The sequence below is a fragment of the Lycorma delicatula genome, chromosome 4 (assembly GCF_047948215.1).
Source record: "Lycorma delicatula isolate Av1 chromosome 4, ASM4794821v1, whole genome shotgun sequence".
NCBI classification, from domain to species: domain Eukaryota; kingdom Metazoa; phylum Arthropoda; class Insecta; order Hemiptera; family Fulgoridae; genus Lycorma; species Lycorma delicatula.
The window spans coordinates 102692763-102713043 of record NC_134458.1 but is presented as its reverse complement, the minus strand read 5'-3'; the positions used below and the strand labels follow the sequence as shown (position 1 = coordinate 102713043).

Here is a 20281-nt window from a genome sequence, read left to right as displayed (position 1 = left end):
CATGCTCGACAATTATGGCGATTCACTACTCCATGAACATGGAATGTTACTTTATCAAGAAATAAAATGCACTACAGATAGTTTTCATCGGCAGAAATCAAGTCTAACGTAATCGTCATAAATTGAAATATCTATGGCTTATTATTTTCGGTATAATTGATTCACTACTCCATGAACATGAAATGTTACTTTATCAAAAAATAAAATGCACTACAGATAGTTTTCATCGGCAGAAATCAAGTCTAACGTAATCGTCATAAATTGAAATATCTATGGCTTATTATTTTCGGTATAATTTCATGCATAAGCTGCAGCTTATAAGCACGAAGTTTCAATCGCTTGCAAACATCATGGTTAGTGCTTTTAGGAAAGCCTAGTCGACGACGAACATTACGAACTGAATGTTTTGGACTTCACTGGAAAGACAGTCCAATTTTTTCTGTGTTTTCGGGGCTTTTAGGCCAACCTGGTGAGTTTCCTTTCAAAACGCTTCCGGTTTTCAAAAACCGTTCACACCAATACGTATACTTTTGTCACTCGATAGACAGATTAGATTTCTACGATAGACTGGCGTACAATTTCTTTGTACAATAGTCACTGATTTTGTTTCTGCGAGCTAGTACATTCACTGTGCTTTCTCTTGTAGCGACGCCCTGGTACTGAAGCCCAGGCTCATAATAGCTTGGCCTGTACAACAGTCTAACATATCTGCATTCTGACGCAGAATGTGTAAACTAAACTTTAACTGTTGTTGCTTCAAGAATACGCATAAAACACTACTGAGTCTACAAAATAAAAACTTCGTTCTTGAAACCTCGGAGTTCTTTTTCGGACATCCGGTATATAGTTTTCATTAACGCCTTCTCAATTATTATCTATTTTATTTCTTTCGTATAAGCTATTTAGCTTTTAAATTATTAATATGAACTTTAATCGATTCTATTTTTTATTTTATAGTTCTTTCTTTTTTCCTGTTTGGCCTGCGGTAATTACCGTTCAGATATTACTTCAGAGGATGAATGAGGATGATATGTATGAGTGTAAATGAAGTATAGTCTTGTACAGTCTCGGTTCGACCATTCCTGAGATGTGTGGTTAATTGAAACCCAACCACCAAAGAACACCGGTATCCACGATCTAGTATTTAAATCCGCATAAAATAACCGACTTTTTTATGACGTGAACGCTGTAACTCTCGACTTCCAAATCAGCTGATTTGGGAAGACGCGTTCACCACTAGACCAACCCGGTGGGTATTTTATTTTATTGCACGTTTTGTACCGCTACTCTAATATAGGTTTTACTACAACCACAGTTTTCCTTCGCCCACTCAGACAATGCTGCGGCAGTTTTTTTTTTATCCGTGAAATCATATCTTCTCATTCTTGGTTAGATTGATATCAGAATAAATTATTTATTTTATAGTACTGAAATTGGATTGAAACTATTGAGATACAAGAGTACAGTATTTTGAAGATAGCTCATTAACAAATTATTATTGCAGTTTTAGGATTCTAAGAAAAAATACCCAAATCAATAAATATCAAGAAATTCGGCTTAATGAAAAAAAAAAAGGTGAGTCTATATATACTGATTATATTATATTACTGATCGCAATATTCCGGGTGATTAAAAAGGACTTCACAACTTTAAAAGGATAAATTTATTGAGATAACTTACAAATTCGGTTGACGTTTTATTTAATAGAAAAATACATAAAGTTTGTCACCCAACATTCACTTTGTTTCGATATGATTTCCATTTGTAATGCGACATACATCCCACCTGAAATTGATTTCATTCCAGATTGTAGCCAGCAAGTCGGGGGTTACCTTTGCAGATGGGGCGTTAATTAAAAAGTCTTAGCTCAACAAGATCAGTAGGCAAAGGTAGTACATAAACCCGATATTTGATGAAATCCCATAAGAAAAAATCTAGCGGGATCAAATATGGGGAGTGAGGTTGCCATGCAATTGGACCTTCACGATCGATCCCACCGACCTGGGAATCGGGAATCGAGAAAATCTCGGGCCTTCTAGGCGGTTGTGAGGTGATGCCCCGTCTTGCTGATAGTAATGGCGTCCATCTCGGTCATCATCGTCTAACTGAGGAATTATAAAATTGTGAAGCACGTTCAGATAAACGATACCATCTACAGTTGCCTTCTGAAAGAAGAACGTGCATTCTTTGTTTGCTTACGGCACAAAAACATTGACTTTAGAGCTAGAACAAAGTTTGATGAGGGTTTTCGCTACCCCATATTTGGCAGTTATGGGTGTTCACCTTGCCGTTGATGTGAAACGCTGACTCATCACTAAATAAAAATGTATCGTTGTCTGCAATTCTATTCATCATTTCCACACAAAACTACAGCCAAGCAACTTTGTCGTTATCTGTAATGCGTTGAACCGTGGTTAATTTGTACGGTTTCAAATGCAATCGTTTTTGTGGTTTTGTCGATTGCAAAAGAGATAGCGAGGATGCGGAATGCGGCCTCTAACGAGTAGTGTCTGGTTGACGGTCATGATAGTTATTGTTAATACTTTTCTAAAAACATTCCTCACTTACCCTACCTTAAATTTATTCATTCACTATCTTCCCTTTCGTTATACAAAAATACACATACACACACACTCTCTCCCACTCTATCTATCTATCGCTTGCGTACGCACACTCAGAAACACACAACCGTGTGATGATACGTCTGCATTCTTAGTTTGTTTTTATTTTTATTATCAATTTTTTTTTTAAAACTTTTTTAAAATCATTTTTATATTAATTTATAATTAATCCGTTACTTATAGTCAGAAGGTGTATCAGTGTCCGAAATCTATCGAAGAATTTTAGCAAAATACGGGAAGAATGTTTTATCACAATAGACAGTCTACAACTGGATTGAATTATTAAAAATCAGTCACAGAAATATTACGCATGAAGTAGAAGAACTGTTATAACTGACAACGCATGATTATTGATGAAGGGACAAATTGTTTACAAATTAGTCAAGGTCCTGTCTACGAAATCATCCACAATAGTCTTAATTTTCAAAAATATTTGTGCAATGTGAGTTCCAAAATGGGTCACAATGTTGCATAAACAAATTCGCTAGGACGTCAACAAACTTTGGTTCGCTATGATAATAAAGTAACGCTTTTTCTTTGGCTGAATCATAAATGGTAACGAAACACGACCGTTTCCAGCCAGAGAGTAGACGGCATAATATGAAATAGAAACATCCACAATCGCCCACCAGAAAAAAATTCAAATGTCAACCGTCAACAGGAAAACTGATATTAAACATTTTGTGGTACTCACACGGCCCGATACTGAAATTATCATGAAAGAGGTTTAACAATAAACAGTGAAGTACTTATTGAGAAGCTGAAGCCTGCAATATGAAGCAAACACTGAGGACAACTGTCGAAAGGCATTATTTTCTTGCATGATAATGTCCGTCCGCTTACTGTTGTCCTAAGCTTGAAACCCTCCAGAAAATCAAGTTCGGCTCTCCCTTAGTACAGTCCTGAACTCGCCTTTAAACTGTTACTACTTGGTTCATGTATAGAGATATTATTAAGAAGCCGTCGATTAACCTCTAATAACGAGCTGAAGTAGCTGAAGAATCAGCCCGCCGGGCTGGTTGCTTGACCAAAATACTTTTTTCTGAAGCCATAAAGAACTTGCCTTCAACGATGGAAGAAGTGGGTTAAAAAGCAAGAGGTAAAGTTATGTTATAAGTTTCTTATTTTTGTTGAAATAAAGTTTATGGCTTTCAAAAACGATGTTTCAACGACACTTGATCAGCTCGAAGTACTGGGTTTACGCAATCATTGCTCGTGTTTCCCCAACGATAGTTTTTTAACTACTAAAAAGATTTCCTTTAAACAACGCAATCTTGTCTTTTTAAACTTCGTTATTTGATTGGTAGGGTAATTGCCAAATGAACTTGGGCCACGAGGAAACCTCCACCAAATTATTTTAGCAAAGTTAGTTTTCTAAATACCTTATTTCCGTATTTAAATAAAAATGAATGAAAACTAATTTTGTGATCAGCGGCCTAATTTTTTAGTACCACTTCAATGATGAAAAATACTACGAATATCACAAATAATACCACGCTGATCTCCGTGGCGGAGTGGTAGCATCTCCTTTTATTCGGAGGTCCCGGGTTCGAATCACTATCAGGCACGGCATTTTTCATACGCTACAAAATTCCTTTCCAAATTCCACGTACAAGCTTTCAAAGCTTCTGCGTAATTTCATCAACCAAAAAATAGATTTAAAAATATGTGCACGCGCGCGCGCGCACACATTAGTTGTTTATTTCGGCGCGTTTACCCTATACCATGACACTACTGGAAGATATAGTGTTAATATATAATTTTGAATTAGTTATTATTATTCTATAAAATTAAATTTAAACGGGTTTAACATCAGTCAAAATATATTTCAAAATGAAAAAGTTAATGGTAGGATAATATAAATTCTGTAAATTATAAATCTCATAATACATGCCGCGCGGGTATTCCACAGCGCTAGAAGTGCGCACCCTATGTTTTACATGGACTCGTCCATGTGAAAGCGTAGAAAGGGATACGTATTGTAGAGGGGAGAGCATATTCCCGTCTCAGTAAAACGAGTCGGCAAAGAGGGGAACGAATGAAGGCCAAATAGTAAACTGTGAGAGTGCGAAGCGGTTGGAATTGTGATGACGTCTTTTTAACTGTGAACGGGATGCTGCATTCCTTAATTTCAAAAATGTAGTCGAGTTAGTCGTTATTATGTTGTACACTAGTACATCAAATCTGGAGATAAGTGTTAAAATGATTATTGTTATACCTGTGTAAGGTCGTATTGTTTATAAAAAAAATACAGGCTGTTTATTTTTGGACCTGACGTTTAGTAAGATGGAGTTACCAATGGGGGACAGAGTATACGCCGCTGAAAGGATAATGAAGAAACGTATAAGGCGGGTAAGTTTCTTGATGGTTATTTAATGTTTACAAAAGCAAAATCACAGATGGCGTCTGTTTATTAATTTTCCCTAGCAATTTCTCACTTTGTTTACAATATAAATATTAACCTGTATTTTTTATTTACACATTCCAGCTTTATTATTTTTAAAAAAAATCGTCTTTCCTATTAAGTTTTTGTTGTAAATAAAATAATTTATTTTTGAAAATAGTGAACGTGTAACTATGTCGATTAGTTTTTCATAACTTAACCTAACTTATTTTAGAAAAACTAATATTAGCTTATATTAGCAAAGCTATTGGTTTTTTAAAGTTTTGAATTTCTATTTTTAATAAATTGCAACTAACAAAATGTAGAAAAATAAATAAATTGTAATAATATCTTGTGTTTTAATGTCTAAATTGTTAGATTACATTAAAATCTTTGTAATATTATTTTCATAAAAAAATTATGTACTTGAATCTTTGACATTTATGTGTTAAAATATTATGTAATATACTTTATTTCTATTTATGTTAATATCTTTATATTTCTATTATGTTAGCTATCTTTGGGATTTATTTTCTTAAAATACGTGTACAGACGTTTCTCTTGTGTTAACTAAAAATAATTTGTATAGCATTCATATTGGTTTGTTTATAAAATTAATATGTGTAGTTTAGAGATATTAAAAAGTTTTTTAAAGTAAACATTTTTACTTTTTTAGTTTAAAGAAATGTAATGCATATAGGTTATGTTTTGTTTAGCTACAGATACCCTGGATTTATTGTTGCATTTTATTCTCTGAAAATGAAAAGTTAAATTAAAATAAAATTTTAATTTTGTAACAAATACCTTTTGAAAGATTTCAAATTTATTGAAAAAAAATTGATATTTTTTAAAATAAAATTCATTGTTTAGAGTAATACAGATGTAAATATATTTTTTTACAAAAGACATTTTTATGATGAATTATGCCAAATATTACTCATAAGTTATGCTTTTTCTTATGGTGAAATCATTTTGACAGTGTAAAAAAAAAACACTTATTATGTATTTTTTAAAAAATTTATCATAAAACAACCAATTTATGTGATTTTCACCATCGTATTAAGGAAAAATTAAAAAAAATATTTTTATTTACTGTATTTTGCTTATAATAATTAGTGTGATAACTGTGTAAAGTTTTACAGAAACAAAATATATAATGTGATTTCAGTTATAAAACATATCCTGTAATTAATAAAGCTAAATAAAATTTACAAGCACAAAATCAAATCCACTTTTGTAAAGTACGCAACAGAATCAGAATGCAACAATTTAAACATCAACATTAAAATACAAAACATACAAAAAATCATAAATTCAATGCCTAAGAATGATACTAAATTAAATGAGAAAAACAGTAATCATGTCAGAGTTATTCCTAATTTATTTTATAGTTGCCCCTATTTAATAGGGGCTAATATATTTGCTATACACTAATAACAGATGGACCACACCAACAAATTTTTGGACTGAAAAAGTAAATCATTAAACTCTAATTTTCACATCTAAAACATAAACTGAATTTCCAAATTCTGATAATTTCTTTAAACATCTACTACTCTCGGGTCCCTAAATGGTGACGGTTTGGAATTAAACATTAAAGGTAAATGTTACTCTTGTTTATTTTAAATAGTCTATAGAAAACCTACAGTTTTGATCCTTTCTGTTTATTTTGTATTTCATATTAAAATACTTTATTTTTCAGAATTTTGTTTTCTTATATATTTCAGTACTTAAATTAGAGAGTTATGTAACTATTAAATTTTTAAATAAGAGAAAATAAGAAAATTCATCTTGCGATAAGAAAAAATAACATTAGCATACATCAACCATTATTCATACAAAATTTAGCTTTTCAAGGAAGAAAGTTACTTTGTTGCTTTTAAAATGACAAATAAAATTCACAAGAATATACAGCAAATTAACACATACAGCAACCAAGGATGTATAAATTAAAATTAGGATGTATAAGGACAGATACAACCAAGGGTGTATAAATTCGGACAGATTAGATGCACATTTACCCTCAGATACAATACATATACTGTATACCCACTAAAATGAAACAACATTTATAAATCGCTTCGTAGAACATGACACACGTGCAAAAATATCTGTTATGATCTATGACACATTTATACAACATGTAAATTTTGCACATAGCATATTGTAATCAGATCTCATACACTTGAACAATGGAAAATTTAAAAATATTTTAAATTGGACTGAAACAATGTATTAAAAGTATAAATATAATATAGGTAAAATGGTTAATTTGATTACATTTAAGGGTCTTTCATAACTATTTTAAGACAGCTGAAATTAACAGATAGTGCTATTTAGAAATTCCACTGAAGGTGATGTCGATTATTAGTTGTAAAAAAGCTTTTGAGTGTATTATACTATTTACTCTTCAGTGCTAGATTATTTTTAATGTCTGGCTAATTTATATCTTTTTTCTCATCCCAGAAAGTGCTATACTATAACGTAAGAATTATGAAAAAATAACGTCATAAACGAGAATGGGAAGAAATGGGAGACCTTTGTCAGAGATTGAATCCAATTTCATTTCATCCATCTCTTATTTCTTGTATAATTTCAAAATATTTGTTGTGAATTTAAGCTTGTATTAAAAAAATGTTATTTTTACATACTGACTACAGTATCTGATAACGTTTTAATTTTATTACTCATGGTTGTATTATATAAAGTATATAATTAGCAGTTTTTATATTGTCACTAAGTTCAAGTTACAATGTAATGACTAATTTTAGAATTGTAAAATTTAGTACTAATGTTATACCCCCCCTTTTGATGCTTAATAAGAATATGTACTACAAATTTAAATATTTATTTAATCAAGTTACATTATTCAATTCACCTTGTTATTTTCTTATTTAACAACTGTTTAAATATTATATAGTTTTATTTTTATTAAATTCAATCTTGTGTAATTATGCTCATTCTAACTTTTTGTACATCTAATACAATAGTGTAATATTAATATATTATACCAAAAATAATGTAATAAATATGTATACAATGTATATGTAGATATAAAATTAAAGTATACCAATTAGATTATTAAAAAAAAAATTAATTCACTACTACTTTATAAGGCTTCTTATTTTAATATAATTAAGCTACACCAATTCATAGTTTTATTGAGTACTTTTTCTGAAATATTTAAAAAATTATAAATGACGCTTTCAAATTATACAGTGAGGTCAAGGAAGTTAAGCAGTTTGATATGTTGGATCTTCTATAATGAAATTTAAATTGGGTGTAATTTGTTGATATAAAATGTATTTTGTTAATTTTACATTTATCCATCGGTATAAAAAACATTTTACACTACAGAATCAGTGTTTGCAATCACCTCATAGAAACTGGCTACACATACTAAGATATTAATAATAACAAATGGAAATTTTATGCATAGCATATAGAGATCAAGATCCAATATTTAAACAATTATGTACTTTTAAATTTAACAAACGCAACATATATCAACTGTTATACTGATTATTTAAGAGGTTTCCTGATCATTTTAACTGGTTAGTTCCCATTGACAATAGTGCCATTTTGTTAAAGAATAAGGTACATAATTAGCTAAAAAAATTCTACAAAAACTGTTTCCATATAATTTGAAAGAAAGTTATCAATAATTTTCCAGGTATTAAATCATATTATGTGTTCAATGAGTTATAATGATTAATCGTTACCAAATTGTTATTTATTTATTTTTTTTTACAGGGACGAGTAGAGTATTTTGTTAAATGGAAAGGATGGAGTCAAAAGTAAGTAAAATATTAGATATTTTTCATCCATTTGTAGTGCGTATTAAAAATTACTTGCTGTTTTATTTTTATGTACTGGAGATGGTTAACACTAGGCTTTCGATGTAGGAGATTATATGAGTAAAGTCGAACCAATAATATTAATGGCTCTTTGTTACTCTCACAAGAAGACATCATTTGTAGTCTGTTCTATTTTACAATACATATTGGCCTGATGATACCTGGTGTAACAAGCTACAGATATACTCATTACATGAACAAGAGATGCAGCTATCTACAGGTCATGAATTAAAAATTAAAAATCGCACTAGATATCTGGAACTTTGTGGAATATCATACTAAATCAATGAATTTCATACAGTGAAAGCAGACCAGAGCAGTTAGAGATAGGGTATGTTTTCATAAGCTGCTTATTAGATTTGTGAATCTGTTTTTTGATTTTTAAGTAAATCAAGAGAATTTTGAGTAAATTGAATTATAGGACAAAATTGTTATTGCGATCAACACTTGTTTTTTTGGTATGAGGATAGTATCTGAGTGCATTGTCTGTTAGATATAGGAAGAGGTTTTATATGCAAACTTTGATGTTAGAGGAAGGCGCAGGGATTACCCTCCGTGAATCGGTTAATTTGATAGTTGAGGGTTGTAAGTTAAGGTAGGTGGTCTTGGTTGAAAGAGGCAATAGTAGGTTGTGTAAATATACTGAGTGGAATTGTACGTTGAGACATTTGCATCAGTGGCATCCTAACAGAGACCAAACTGATGACTGTGTTGCATTAGCAAGTCTAGATGGTCTAAAAGATGACCTCCAGTAATCTAATCAGTAATCCATTCCTAGCCCATTAGGTTAGGAATGAAGGGGTGGTGTGTCGACCAGGATCGTTTCAAGGTGGATGTCGGGTAGATACAGTCTGATTCAAATAATGTACAATTTTTTGTGATTTAAAAAAAAAAATAGTTTTGTGTTGTATAAAATAATTAAGTCTACATCTTTCATTTTACTATTATAACATAGGATGTCGAAATAGTTCACTATGATGTTTATTGTAAATGAAAATTTATCTGAATTTTAGTCAATATAAAATGTTTTATATATGGCTAGATAAAAATAAAATAGTTCATTATAATTAAACTTTTACTGCCACTTAATGAAAAATCTTTGTTTCAGTTTTACTGCTTGCCCAGTTACAAATTCATCTCAATAAATTTCACGTTAAAGAAATTTGTTAGTAATAAGATCATAAATCTTGGGCTATTGGTCTGTGAAATTTAAGCAAACATCAGCATAAATGCAATAAGACGACATGTTCATGTAATATATATATATATATATATATACGTTTATCAATATAATAAAATAAATTGCCTACTATAGTAATGAAATGAAGATTTCCAATGGAGAAACATCTTTCATTCTTGATTACAATTATAATTTACATAGTTAATAATTATTCTTTAAGTAACAACACATACTTGAATGGTACATTGAAGAATAATAATAATAAAATAAACTTAAAAAAGAAAAAGAAATCAATTTAATAAAGTGTTCTAAAAATGAGGAAAAATTCTAAATTCTTTGGAATGCAGAAATATGTATGATTTTTTACTCTTTAAATTTTCCAACTAATTTCTTTAATTTTCATCTGAAAATATTTTGATGTTAGAGCAATATCAACCACACAATATTATGCTTTAACAATTCAATTCTTAGCAATTAATATGACAAATGAAGATTAAAATATCCTTAAATTGTTTACATGTTTTTTTTTCATGGAATTGAAATGAAAATTTTTTTCATTTAAAAAGTCTTTCACTTAAATTATGTGGAAAAAGTTACATTAGGATCTTTGTTGGAATTACACTACAAAATAAGGAAATAATTAAAATCACCTTTGATAAAAAGTAAAAGCTGTGTATACTTTAAAAAAATACTTAGAATTGCACACTTTATACTTTTGTTAAAATCTGTTAAAAATAATTATTATTAAGCATTAATAACAGCTAATTAAAAAAAACAAAAAGAAAATAGAGGAAAACTGGCTTTTGTAAGCACCAAAAGATGTCTCTCAATTGGTGAATTGTTTTATCTTAAACAATATAATTATTAATACTGATTACTAATAAAAAATATATACAATACAATGCTAAAACTATTTTTAAAATTTGATTTTTATATGTACATATGCCCACGCATGTATGGAAGTTTGCCCAAAACAGAATTTTCATATTTACTTGCAAGCACAAAGACTTATCTCATAGAAACAACTCATAAATAAAGATACTAATTACAAAATGTAAATTTTACATATGGCAAATAAAATTCATGAATTCACTTAAGCAGTATGATATTTATCAATATACTAAATGAAATAACACAAAACCGAACAAATACACTATTTCAACACAAACTACATAGATGTGAAATTGTTTAAAGAGTGAGCTTTGATGTTACAATTGTGTCCAAAGTGAATTTTCTATTACATAAGACTTCTACCATCTCCAATACTGCTGAGGAAGAGAGTTATATTGGTATTTGTACTCAAAACAGATTTTATGAAACCATATTTCTAATTTTATAACAATATTGTGATTTTTATTATTTATAATAATATAAACACAAAACGATCATCAGCATAATGAATAAACTATTCACTACTTGCCAAATAAATGTTGTAAACATTTTTGTATGATACTATCATCCATAGAAACAATTAACTTGTATTAAAACCGACTGAAATTAAAAAAAGTTTTGTTTGTAGCATTTACCTGCTATATATTGAAAGTGAGTGTTACTTTTATTTGATAATTTTATTTTTAATTTTTTTTTAGGCACAGCACATGGGAACCGGAAGAAAATATTCTTGATGGGAGATTGATAGATGCTTTTGAACAAAGGTAAGGTTATAAAGTTATATTTTTGTAAAGGTTAAAGTTAACTTATAATAATATGGTCAGGTTAACTTATAATAACTTTAATATTTATCATATAATTTCAAAATCTCTCTCCTTTTTTTAAAAACGTATTTAAAGGAAATTTTTTTAACTTCATATATTCACAGTAAAGTGTTAATTTCAGCTCTTCATTTAGTATTTTCTCTCATAAACTTGCTTATTATGTGTATGTTACATTTTTTCATATTCCTTGGTGTCATTTATTTAATTATTAATAAAAATTATTATAGCACAATTGTTATACCGATACCAGGTACCAGGTACTAGTTTTAATCTGTTACGCAGACTTGAAGGAACTTTTGGTCAAAGTTTAGAAAATGTTTTGAATTTGATTTGCTTTAATTTTGTTTTTTTTTTTTAAATATTTTACTAAATGCATTTTTACTGTATAAATTACAAGTTAAACAATTTTCATCAAAGCAAATACTGCAGAAGGAAGTCAGTTAACGTACTCAAAATTTTAAAAATATTATTTTCCTAACAAGAATTGTTTTCTTACAAGCCTCTGACTAAATTAATATGACTATTTCTCGCAAAATGAGTTTAAGCCCTGCTGGTAAATATTTTAGTTAAGATATATGTATAATTTTAATCAACATTAATTAAGTAAAATTTGTTGGTGTGGCTGTTCTCATACATGATTCCCAAATTCAAATAAAGATAATGGATTTTTGGTACAGCTTACTCTGAAATGTTAATATAAACATATTTTTAGCAATAGATAAGCAGAACATTAATAAAAATATATAGTGTGTACAGCTTATAAAAAACTGTTACTTGCTTAATCATGAAAACTTTATATCAACAAAATTTTCCAACTACCTCTAATACCTCAGATAGTTTTAATCTACTTTTTATAAAATAAAAAGTAGATTAAAACTATCTGCAAGATTTCATTAGCAACAATCGTGTAGTATATAGTTTAGTTAATAAATAAACAATAGTCTGCAAAAATGATACTGTGAAATACAACATGCTTTTACTCTTTTTAAGTCATACTGATTACTTAAGTATGGAGTTTTCTATTTAACTTTAAATTTAATAAATTTAGTGATAAAATAATAATTTGGATTGACTCAGAAGCATTATAAATAGATACACTTTCTAGTATATCTACTTGTTATGACTTATCTCAATTTATGAGAGTGACAGGTAGTGTATACATAATTAAGAGCTAGATTCAAAATATTAATTAAAGAAAATTACTGTTAAACCCAGATTCGAAATATAAAATCCAAAATCATAAAAACCAAATAAAACAGTACCAAGTTATTTTTCTTTTTATTGCTGTTTTGGTGTTTATTTGCTACGCTTCCTGATATTTAGATAAACATTGGTCAGACAAAATAAATTGACATTTTCTGTGCATAAAATTATTTTAGTAGAGGCAACTTATCGTTTTCTATGAAGGTTTTCTTATCAGAAATCACTATTTATTTATAACTACCAAAAAAATTGCACAAGACATTGGACAGTATGTTTATATATGAACTACAGACTTATAGAGACATATTTTTATTGTATTAAGCGTGAGTTTTTACAGTAAAAATAATAAATAATTTTTTTTCTTTTAGTGAAAAATGTCAGAAATAGAAACCGTAAGAAGATTTAAGGCGTATTCTAAAATCTTCACAGAAACACGCTGCATTCAAATTATCTTATAGAAAACTGTCAAATTTTAGGGTAATAATTGGAAAACCTATCGCGTTCAAATGTGCGGAGAAATTAAAAAAAATATTTATTACTTTTAAGTATTTATCATGTTATTTATGCAGTTATATAAATTAACAGATAAATCTATTTAAATTTTTTAATATAATTTTTTGTTAAATTTTCTAGCCAACAACCTGGAGCACCTGGCGCACCTGGAAAAAGAGGTCCAAAGAAGAAGGAACGTTTACATGTATGTGATTTATTATTCAATGATGATTAATAAATTAAATAAAAAACAATAAAAGAAGAGTACATTATATTATTTAAATAAAATTTAATAATTTTGTACCTCATGTTGTCCGAAACTTGATGTTGTTGATGGACAAGTACAGTTTCCCATTACAATTTCCAATTGATTACTTGCTGATACACTCTGTAAAAAAATAATTATAGTTAAATTTGTTGGTGTGTTTCCACTGCCTGTTACGGCCACTTTATGTGAAATATTTTTACTTTATTATTGTTATTATTTAAAATAGAATGACTATTGTTTTAAATTATCTCATGCTTTTTTTTCATTCTGATATTTTAATGTTTATTATAATATGTGTATATTACAATAGAATTTTTCTTATTTAAATATTTCATTCATATATCATATTATTTTTTTAATTTATTTATATAATATCTTCTTTTGTTTATATTTTCTTATTAAAAAAAAGTTTGAGTCTAAGCTTCTACATTTAATATAATTTATTTTGTATGAATACATACAAAGTAATTTAATGTTATGCATTTAAAAAAAGATTATTAATTTATTATAAGTAAAAGAATATAGTTACAGATTCTTGAAAATGGGTGCAAATGTTCACTTTTTTTATTTATTCTTTTGTCACACATTGTAATGTACTGCACTTTATTCATTCTTATCCAATATTTTCCCACATTTTTTTGAATTTTTTATTCATATTTTTTGGCAAAACAATATAATTTGTTCGTAATTAGAAGTGAATGTCTGATTTTTGTTACTTTCTCAAAATAATTATATTGCTACCTCTCATAAATTCATGATAATTAACCCCTAAAGTTTTATTTTTAGTTTGAGTGAACAATTAAATAACAAACATTGCATTGCATTACTAATAGGTTGTCAGGTGTATGGAAGTAGTAAAATTATTTAATGATAAAAAAAATTCCACCTTGGTTGTTTTCACAAGCTACAAAATTCTTAACTTTAATTTTGAATGTCATGCTGTTGAAACAGTAGCACAGGCTTAAAGCTGGTATCAAATGGATTTTTCTTTTAATTTTAAAATAAAAAATGGCTAGCTTGATCAATATTTGAAACACAAAAGTTATTTAGTTCAATTTTTTATTTTAATTACTTAGACATCAATTAAGGTCACATAAAAGACATTTATATATTGCTCCTGCTATTTAAGATTTTGCAGAAAAACCACAACCTAGAGTAAGTACATTCATGTTAACTTTGCCTATTATATTCTCATCCAATTTTGCATTGAATTGAAACGGACGTGTTAGGGAACATGTTCTCTTTGGATTAAGAGCCTTTGTTTTGTAGAAGTTATTCTGTTTAATAAGAGTTAGTGGTACGTTGCTTGAATTAATTCATTTTTATCCATTTATAAATAAATTAGCTTCAAAAAATAATGATAAATATATTTAATAGTTTTTTGAATTTATTAAAATCTTAATGAAACTTTTGTAATACTTTTTTAAAACAAAATCATGTTATCAATTTAATGACACTAAATAATGAAGAGTATTGTGTGTACAGTAGTAAATTGTATGTGTCAGTTATTTCCTATTGGCCACTGCTTGGAAATGTCAGGTAGAAAGTTGAACCAGTGTGTTATTTTACTAGTAAATTTTATTTTTTGTTGTGCTGTTATACTTGTCCCTAATGTATATTTACGGTAACCATTTTTGGATGTCAGTTTACTGTTGGCTGTCAAAAAGGTTTTTGGTACATTCAGCAATTTTTAACTCGTGGAGAAAATGGAACAAAGAATTTGCATTAAATTTTTCTGTAAGAATGGAATAAAGTGCAGCACCACATAGGAAATGTTGAATGTTGCTTTTGGCTATTCTGTGAATAAAACAACCATTTACAAGTGTTACAAACATTTCCAAGAGGGCTGTGAAGATGTTACAAGATGATGTGCGCCCTGGACATCCCAGCACATCAATAACTGATGACAACATTGAAAAAGTGAAAAAATGATTACGGACAATTTCTGAATCACTATCAGAGAAGTTGCTGATGATATTGGCATACCATTTGATTCATGAGCCAAGCAATTTTTCTGGATGTTTTGGGCATGAAACGTGTGACAGCAAATTTGTTGAATTTTTACCAAAAGCAGTTCCAAATGAACATTGTTCAGGAGTTGTTGAGAATGAACAACAATCCAAAACTGCCCAAGCAGGTCATAACTGGTGATGAAACAAGGGTGTATGGGTAACTAAGGCCAATTTCCCCAATACAAGCTTCATAAAGCTCCTCAAGTTTAATCAAATGTAAATGGTTTTATCACTGTGTTCTTCGATTTCAACAGCTTAGTGTATCATGTACAATCAGTACACTACCTGGAAGTTCTATGCCATTTGCAAGAAGCAATCTGAAGAAAATGCCCAGATTTGTGGTGAAACAGATCATGGCAATTCCACCACAGTAATGCACCCGCTCACATTTCACTGCTTGTTTTGTGAATTTTTGACCAAAAATACAACACCGTTATGATGCCTCAGCCTTCATATTTGTCAGACTAGGTCCCCTGTGACTTCTTCCTATTCTCAAGCTGAAAAGAACCATGAAAGGACAACGTTTTGCCAACATTGAAGAGCTAAAGACAGAATTGCCAAAGGAACTAAATGCCGTACTGAAAATTGTGTTTCAGAGGTGCTTCAAATTGAAAAAAAAAATGCTGGCATGAATGTGTTATTCTGAAGGGAAGTACTTTGAAGGTGACAAAATCAGTATTGATGAATAAATAAAGATTTTTGAGAAAAACTAAATTTCTACATACTTTTTAATTAAACCTAGTATTTTAATTTTATATTTTATGTAAATTGGATTAAAACATTACGTTTAATAAACAGATAACTAATAGTTATCTTACTTTTCTCTATTTATAATTGATAGTTAATAATCATCAAGATAAACTTGACAATTAACTATAGAAGAATTCATTTTAATTACAGTTCTTGAAAAAACCTTTTGCACTTAAAAACGTATTACACTACAAGGGATACAAAAAAACAAGAATGATTTATTTAAATTTTTTTGTAATATAAGATAACATCTTGAAAACATCAATTTCCCTTAAAAATAGTGTCTATTAGATGATATGCACTTGCCCCAAAGGTTTTTCCACTGTTCGAAATAATTTTTAAATTCCTCTGAACTAATGCTGTAACGTGCCTCCAATGATTTTTTCTTAATCTCTTCTACTTCCTGAAAACTCTCCCTTTAAGTTTTCTTCATTCTTAGGAAAATGAAGTTGCAGAGGGCTAGATCGAACAAGTAAGGGAGGTGAGAAACTGTTAAGATGAAGCAGCCAGTCCCATGATCACCACAATTCAGGTTGTGTTTTCTCACTGCCTCATGCAATTGCTTCAGAACTTCGAGATATTAACGTTGGTTTACTTTGGTGCATTGAGGAACAAATTCAATGTAGATGGCTCCTTTGTTGTCAAAAAATTAAACCATCATATAGACTTAACATTTGATTTCACTTTCTGTGCTTTTTTTGGTATGGGCAATGAAGATGTCTTCTACTGGCTTCACTGCCCTTTTGTTTCAGGGTCATAGCCATAACTCCAAGATTCATCCCCTGTTATGACTTGTGATGAAAAATCTGGGTCAGCTTATGTCTGTTATTTCAATTCTTGGCACACTCAGACAGTTCTCCCTCTGGTCATTGGAAAGCAGTCATGGAACAAACTTTGTTCCACGACGATATGTCTCATGTTCAAATCTTCAGTTGGATTCTTTGACATAAACTCCAGGAAATTCTAGTTATTTCCTCCAATTTGTTGATTGTTCTGCAATGATCAAACATGATGTAGCTTCATGCACTTTTTTAATATTTTCATCTGTGCTAGACATTGAGGGTGACCTGAATCAGGTTCATCTTCAAGAGACATTTGGTCCCTTCTGAAGTGTGCAAACTCGTAAATTCTTGCCTGGCTTGAGCTTCCTTTGCATAACCTTCCTGAAACATTGAAACTCTGTTCCTCTCATTGTTTTCTTTAACAGGAAACAAAATTTAATGTTAGGGTATTGCTCCTTAAAGTTTGCCATCACAACAGAGAGCATTGGGAGGGGCTTAAGAAAATAATCACTCTGTTCGCTGCGATGGTTTCTCATGTATACTACCTGGCCAACTGAGCAAGGAGAGTGTTTAGAAGATCTAGCAGGAGAGGACAGCACTGCCAACCCACTTGCCTACAGAAAATAATTCTGTTTTTTTTTTGGCTACCCCGTATGCTTATTATTTCCATTGTTTCTATTATCAGTTGTATTTTGACCTTAAATAATTAGTAAACAAATTGTCCCTACTAATTTTGGTAATGTTTATTTAAAACTAATTAATGTTTGTTAATTTTATCTCTTAAATATTTTATTGTGCAGAACAGTCTCTCTATTTTTTAAATCAGAACTGTTGTGTATTCCATTACTACTGATGGAGAAATTATAGACACTAAGTTTGAACGCTTATAAAAAAAAAAAACGATCCATCTGATTTCAAAATAATTGATAACAAAATTTACATAATTTTTATTTTGCGATAACATTCAACTTGTATTTTATGTTTTTACCTATTATTTAAGCTGTGTTTTTGCCGTACGAAGAAAAATGTCATTTTTTTGAGTCTTCTGTCACGTATTTTTTCTTTATAAAAACTACTTATCTTTTAAACTATATTTTGACATGGAAACTTAGATAAAAGGCTGTCTATTTTGGTCCGTATTTAAACTGATGAATTTAATATTTTGTAAAAGTTACCATTAAATTGAATTTTTAGGTAGGAAGAAATAATTCTTTTAACCATGTTGTTAAAGGAGGGAAAAATTATAAAGAGTAGATTGTTTTTGGATCAGTTCTCTCTCTCTGCTGCTTGCCTGGGGGTAAATGGTTGCCAAACTGTTTCTATTATAAGTTTTATACAGTAATATGGATCTTATTTGACATATTCAGTTTAGTTTGAATTAAAACATCCATATGTTTTACAAAAATAATTCTGTTTTAATTTTTGTCATTTATTCATAGTCCCATGCAATCAGTGAAGGAATTGTAAATTAAAATAAATTGGCCATTGAAGCAAAACCACTTGCAATAATATATATATATATATATAACAAACAAATATACTCTGGCATTATAATTTATATATATAATGGTTGTTTTTTTACATATTTTAGTATTTTATTTATTACATTTTTCATTGATTTAGCAACAGGTAGTGAGTAATGAAATCGTGCCATCAACACCAGAGGTTGAAGAACCAGTTGGTGGTGTGGAAGGAGGTGACAGCAGCCAAGATGAAAGCGGTACTGCACAAACATTACCTGAAGAGTTAGGAGAACCGGAAGATGAAGAAGACATTCTTCATGGTACATTAATATTTATTCTTGAAATCTTTCTTAAAAAATGTTATTTTAAATTTAACATTATTTAATTGGACTAGTTATGACTTGCAGGAAAGAATTGTTGTTGCGATCAATACTTGTTTTTTTGGTTTGAGAATAGTATTTTTGGTATTTAAAGACTCAATCAATTAATGATTTGTGTGCATAGTCTTAATTGAAGTTAGATAAAGGAAGAGTTTTTGTGTGAAACCTTCGATTTTAGAGAAAGGTGCAGGAGATTGTGCTTCCGTGAATCAGTTAATTTGATAGTTTAGGGTTGTAGGTGGTTGAGATTGGAAGAAGCCATGTGAAGTCAATAGTAAGTTGTCTAAATATATTGATGGAAATGTCTGCCGAGGCATTTGCATTGGTAACATCCTGACAGACCAACTGATGACTGTGATGTGTTATAAGGTTTAGAAGGTCTAAAAGACGACCTCTGGTAAAGCTCATCAGGGCTAGGAACAGAGAGGGTGGTGTGGCGACTGGGATTGTCACAAGGCAGGTCTTTCAAGGTAGATCTTCCCCTACAGGGGTACTTAAGAAGTCAGCAATACAATTGTTTAAGTCATTCTCTAACAAAACTTTTGAAAACTGGGACTATAATGTTGTTTTGTTAAAACAGGTAATGCACCTTCATGTGTAATTGTGAACACACTAAACCAGACATAAAATTGAGAAAATTAAATAAATTGAAATAAACGAAGCTAATAAAGTAAGAATCTTTTTACTAAAATTCTGTACGAATTCAAATTTATTGTGAAGATTAAACATATTTTTGTAATTATTTACTCTTTTACATTACTACAATTACCAATTTTCAGTATCCTACTACGTTAAAAGGTGCAATATACACACTTAGCCTTCACTAGGTGTAATGGTCAAACTACTGAATGGTTCTACTCTAGGGAGAAACATTTCTAGAAAAAGTCCCATTTATTTGGGAATAAAGATTTTCATTCTTTTTTACAAAATTCATAATACAGAATACAAAAATTGTAACATTTTTAAACAAGAAATTGGTAATAAATTTAGTTGAGGCTTGTAGGTAGTCGAGATTGGAAGAAGGTGGTAGTAAGTTGTGTGTGTGTATAAAATATTTACACTAAAAATGAATGTTTAGATTTTTTAATTTAAAACTGTTGGAAATTGTTGAATTTTTAAAAATCATTTATATCTTGTGATTTTTTTTATGGTAGTGTTAAGATACTGTTTTACAT

General features: G+C 29.6%; 1 protein-coding gene across 2 annotated transcripts in view; it reads left to right on the top strand.

The window, feature by feature from the left end:
• Positions 1–4647: 4647 nt before the first annotated feature.
• The window catches only part of Pc (chromodomain protein polycomb), a 29896-nt gene continuing 14262 nt past the window's right edge, over positions 4648–20281 (top strand). The window contains exons 1-5 of one of the 2 annotated variants that reach the window (XM_075363848.1): positions 4648–4973; positions 8758–8801; positions 11631–11696; positions 13593–13656; positions 18893–19046. In XM_075363848.1, coding sequence (XP_075219963.1) covers positions 4908–4973; positions 8758–8801; positions 11631–11696; positions 13593–13656; positions 18893–19046 — 394 coding nt within the window. In that variant the 5' untranslated portion in view covers positions 4648–4907. Of the gene's footprint in view, positions 4974–8757; positions 8802–11630; positions 11697–13592; positions 13657–18886; positions 19047–20281 lie in introns of both variants that reach the window. The other variant, XM_075363847.1, reaches the window with a different exon arrangement.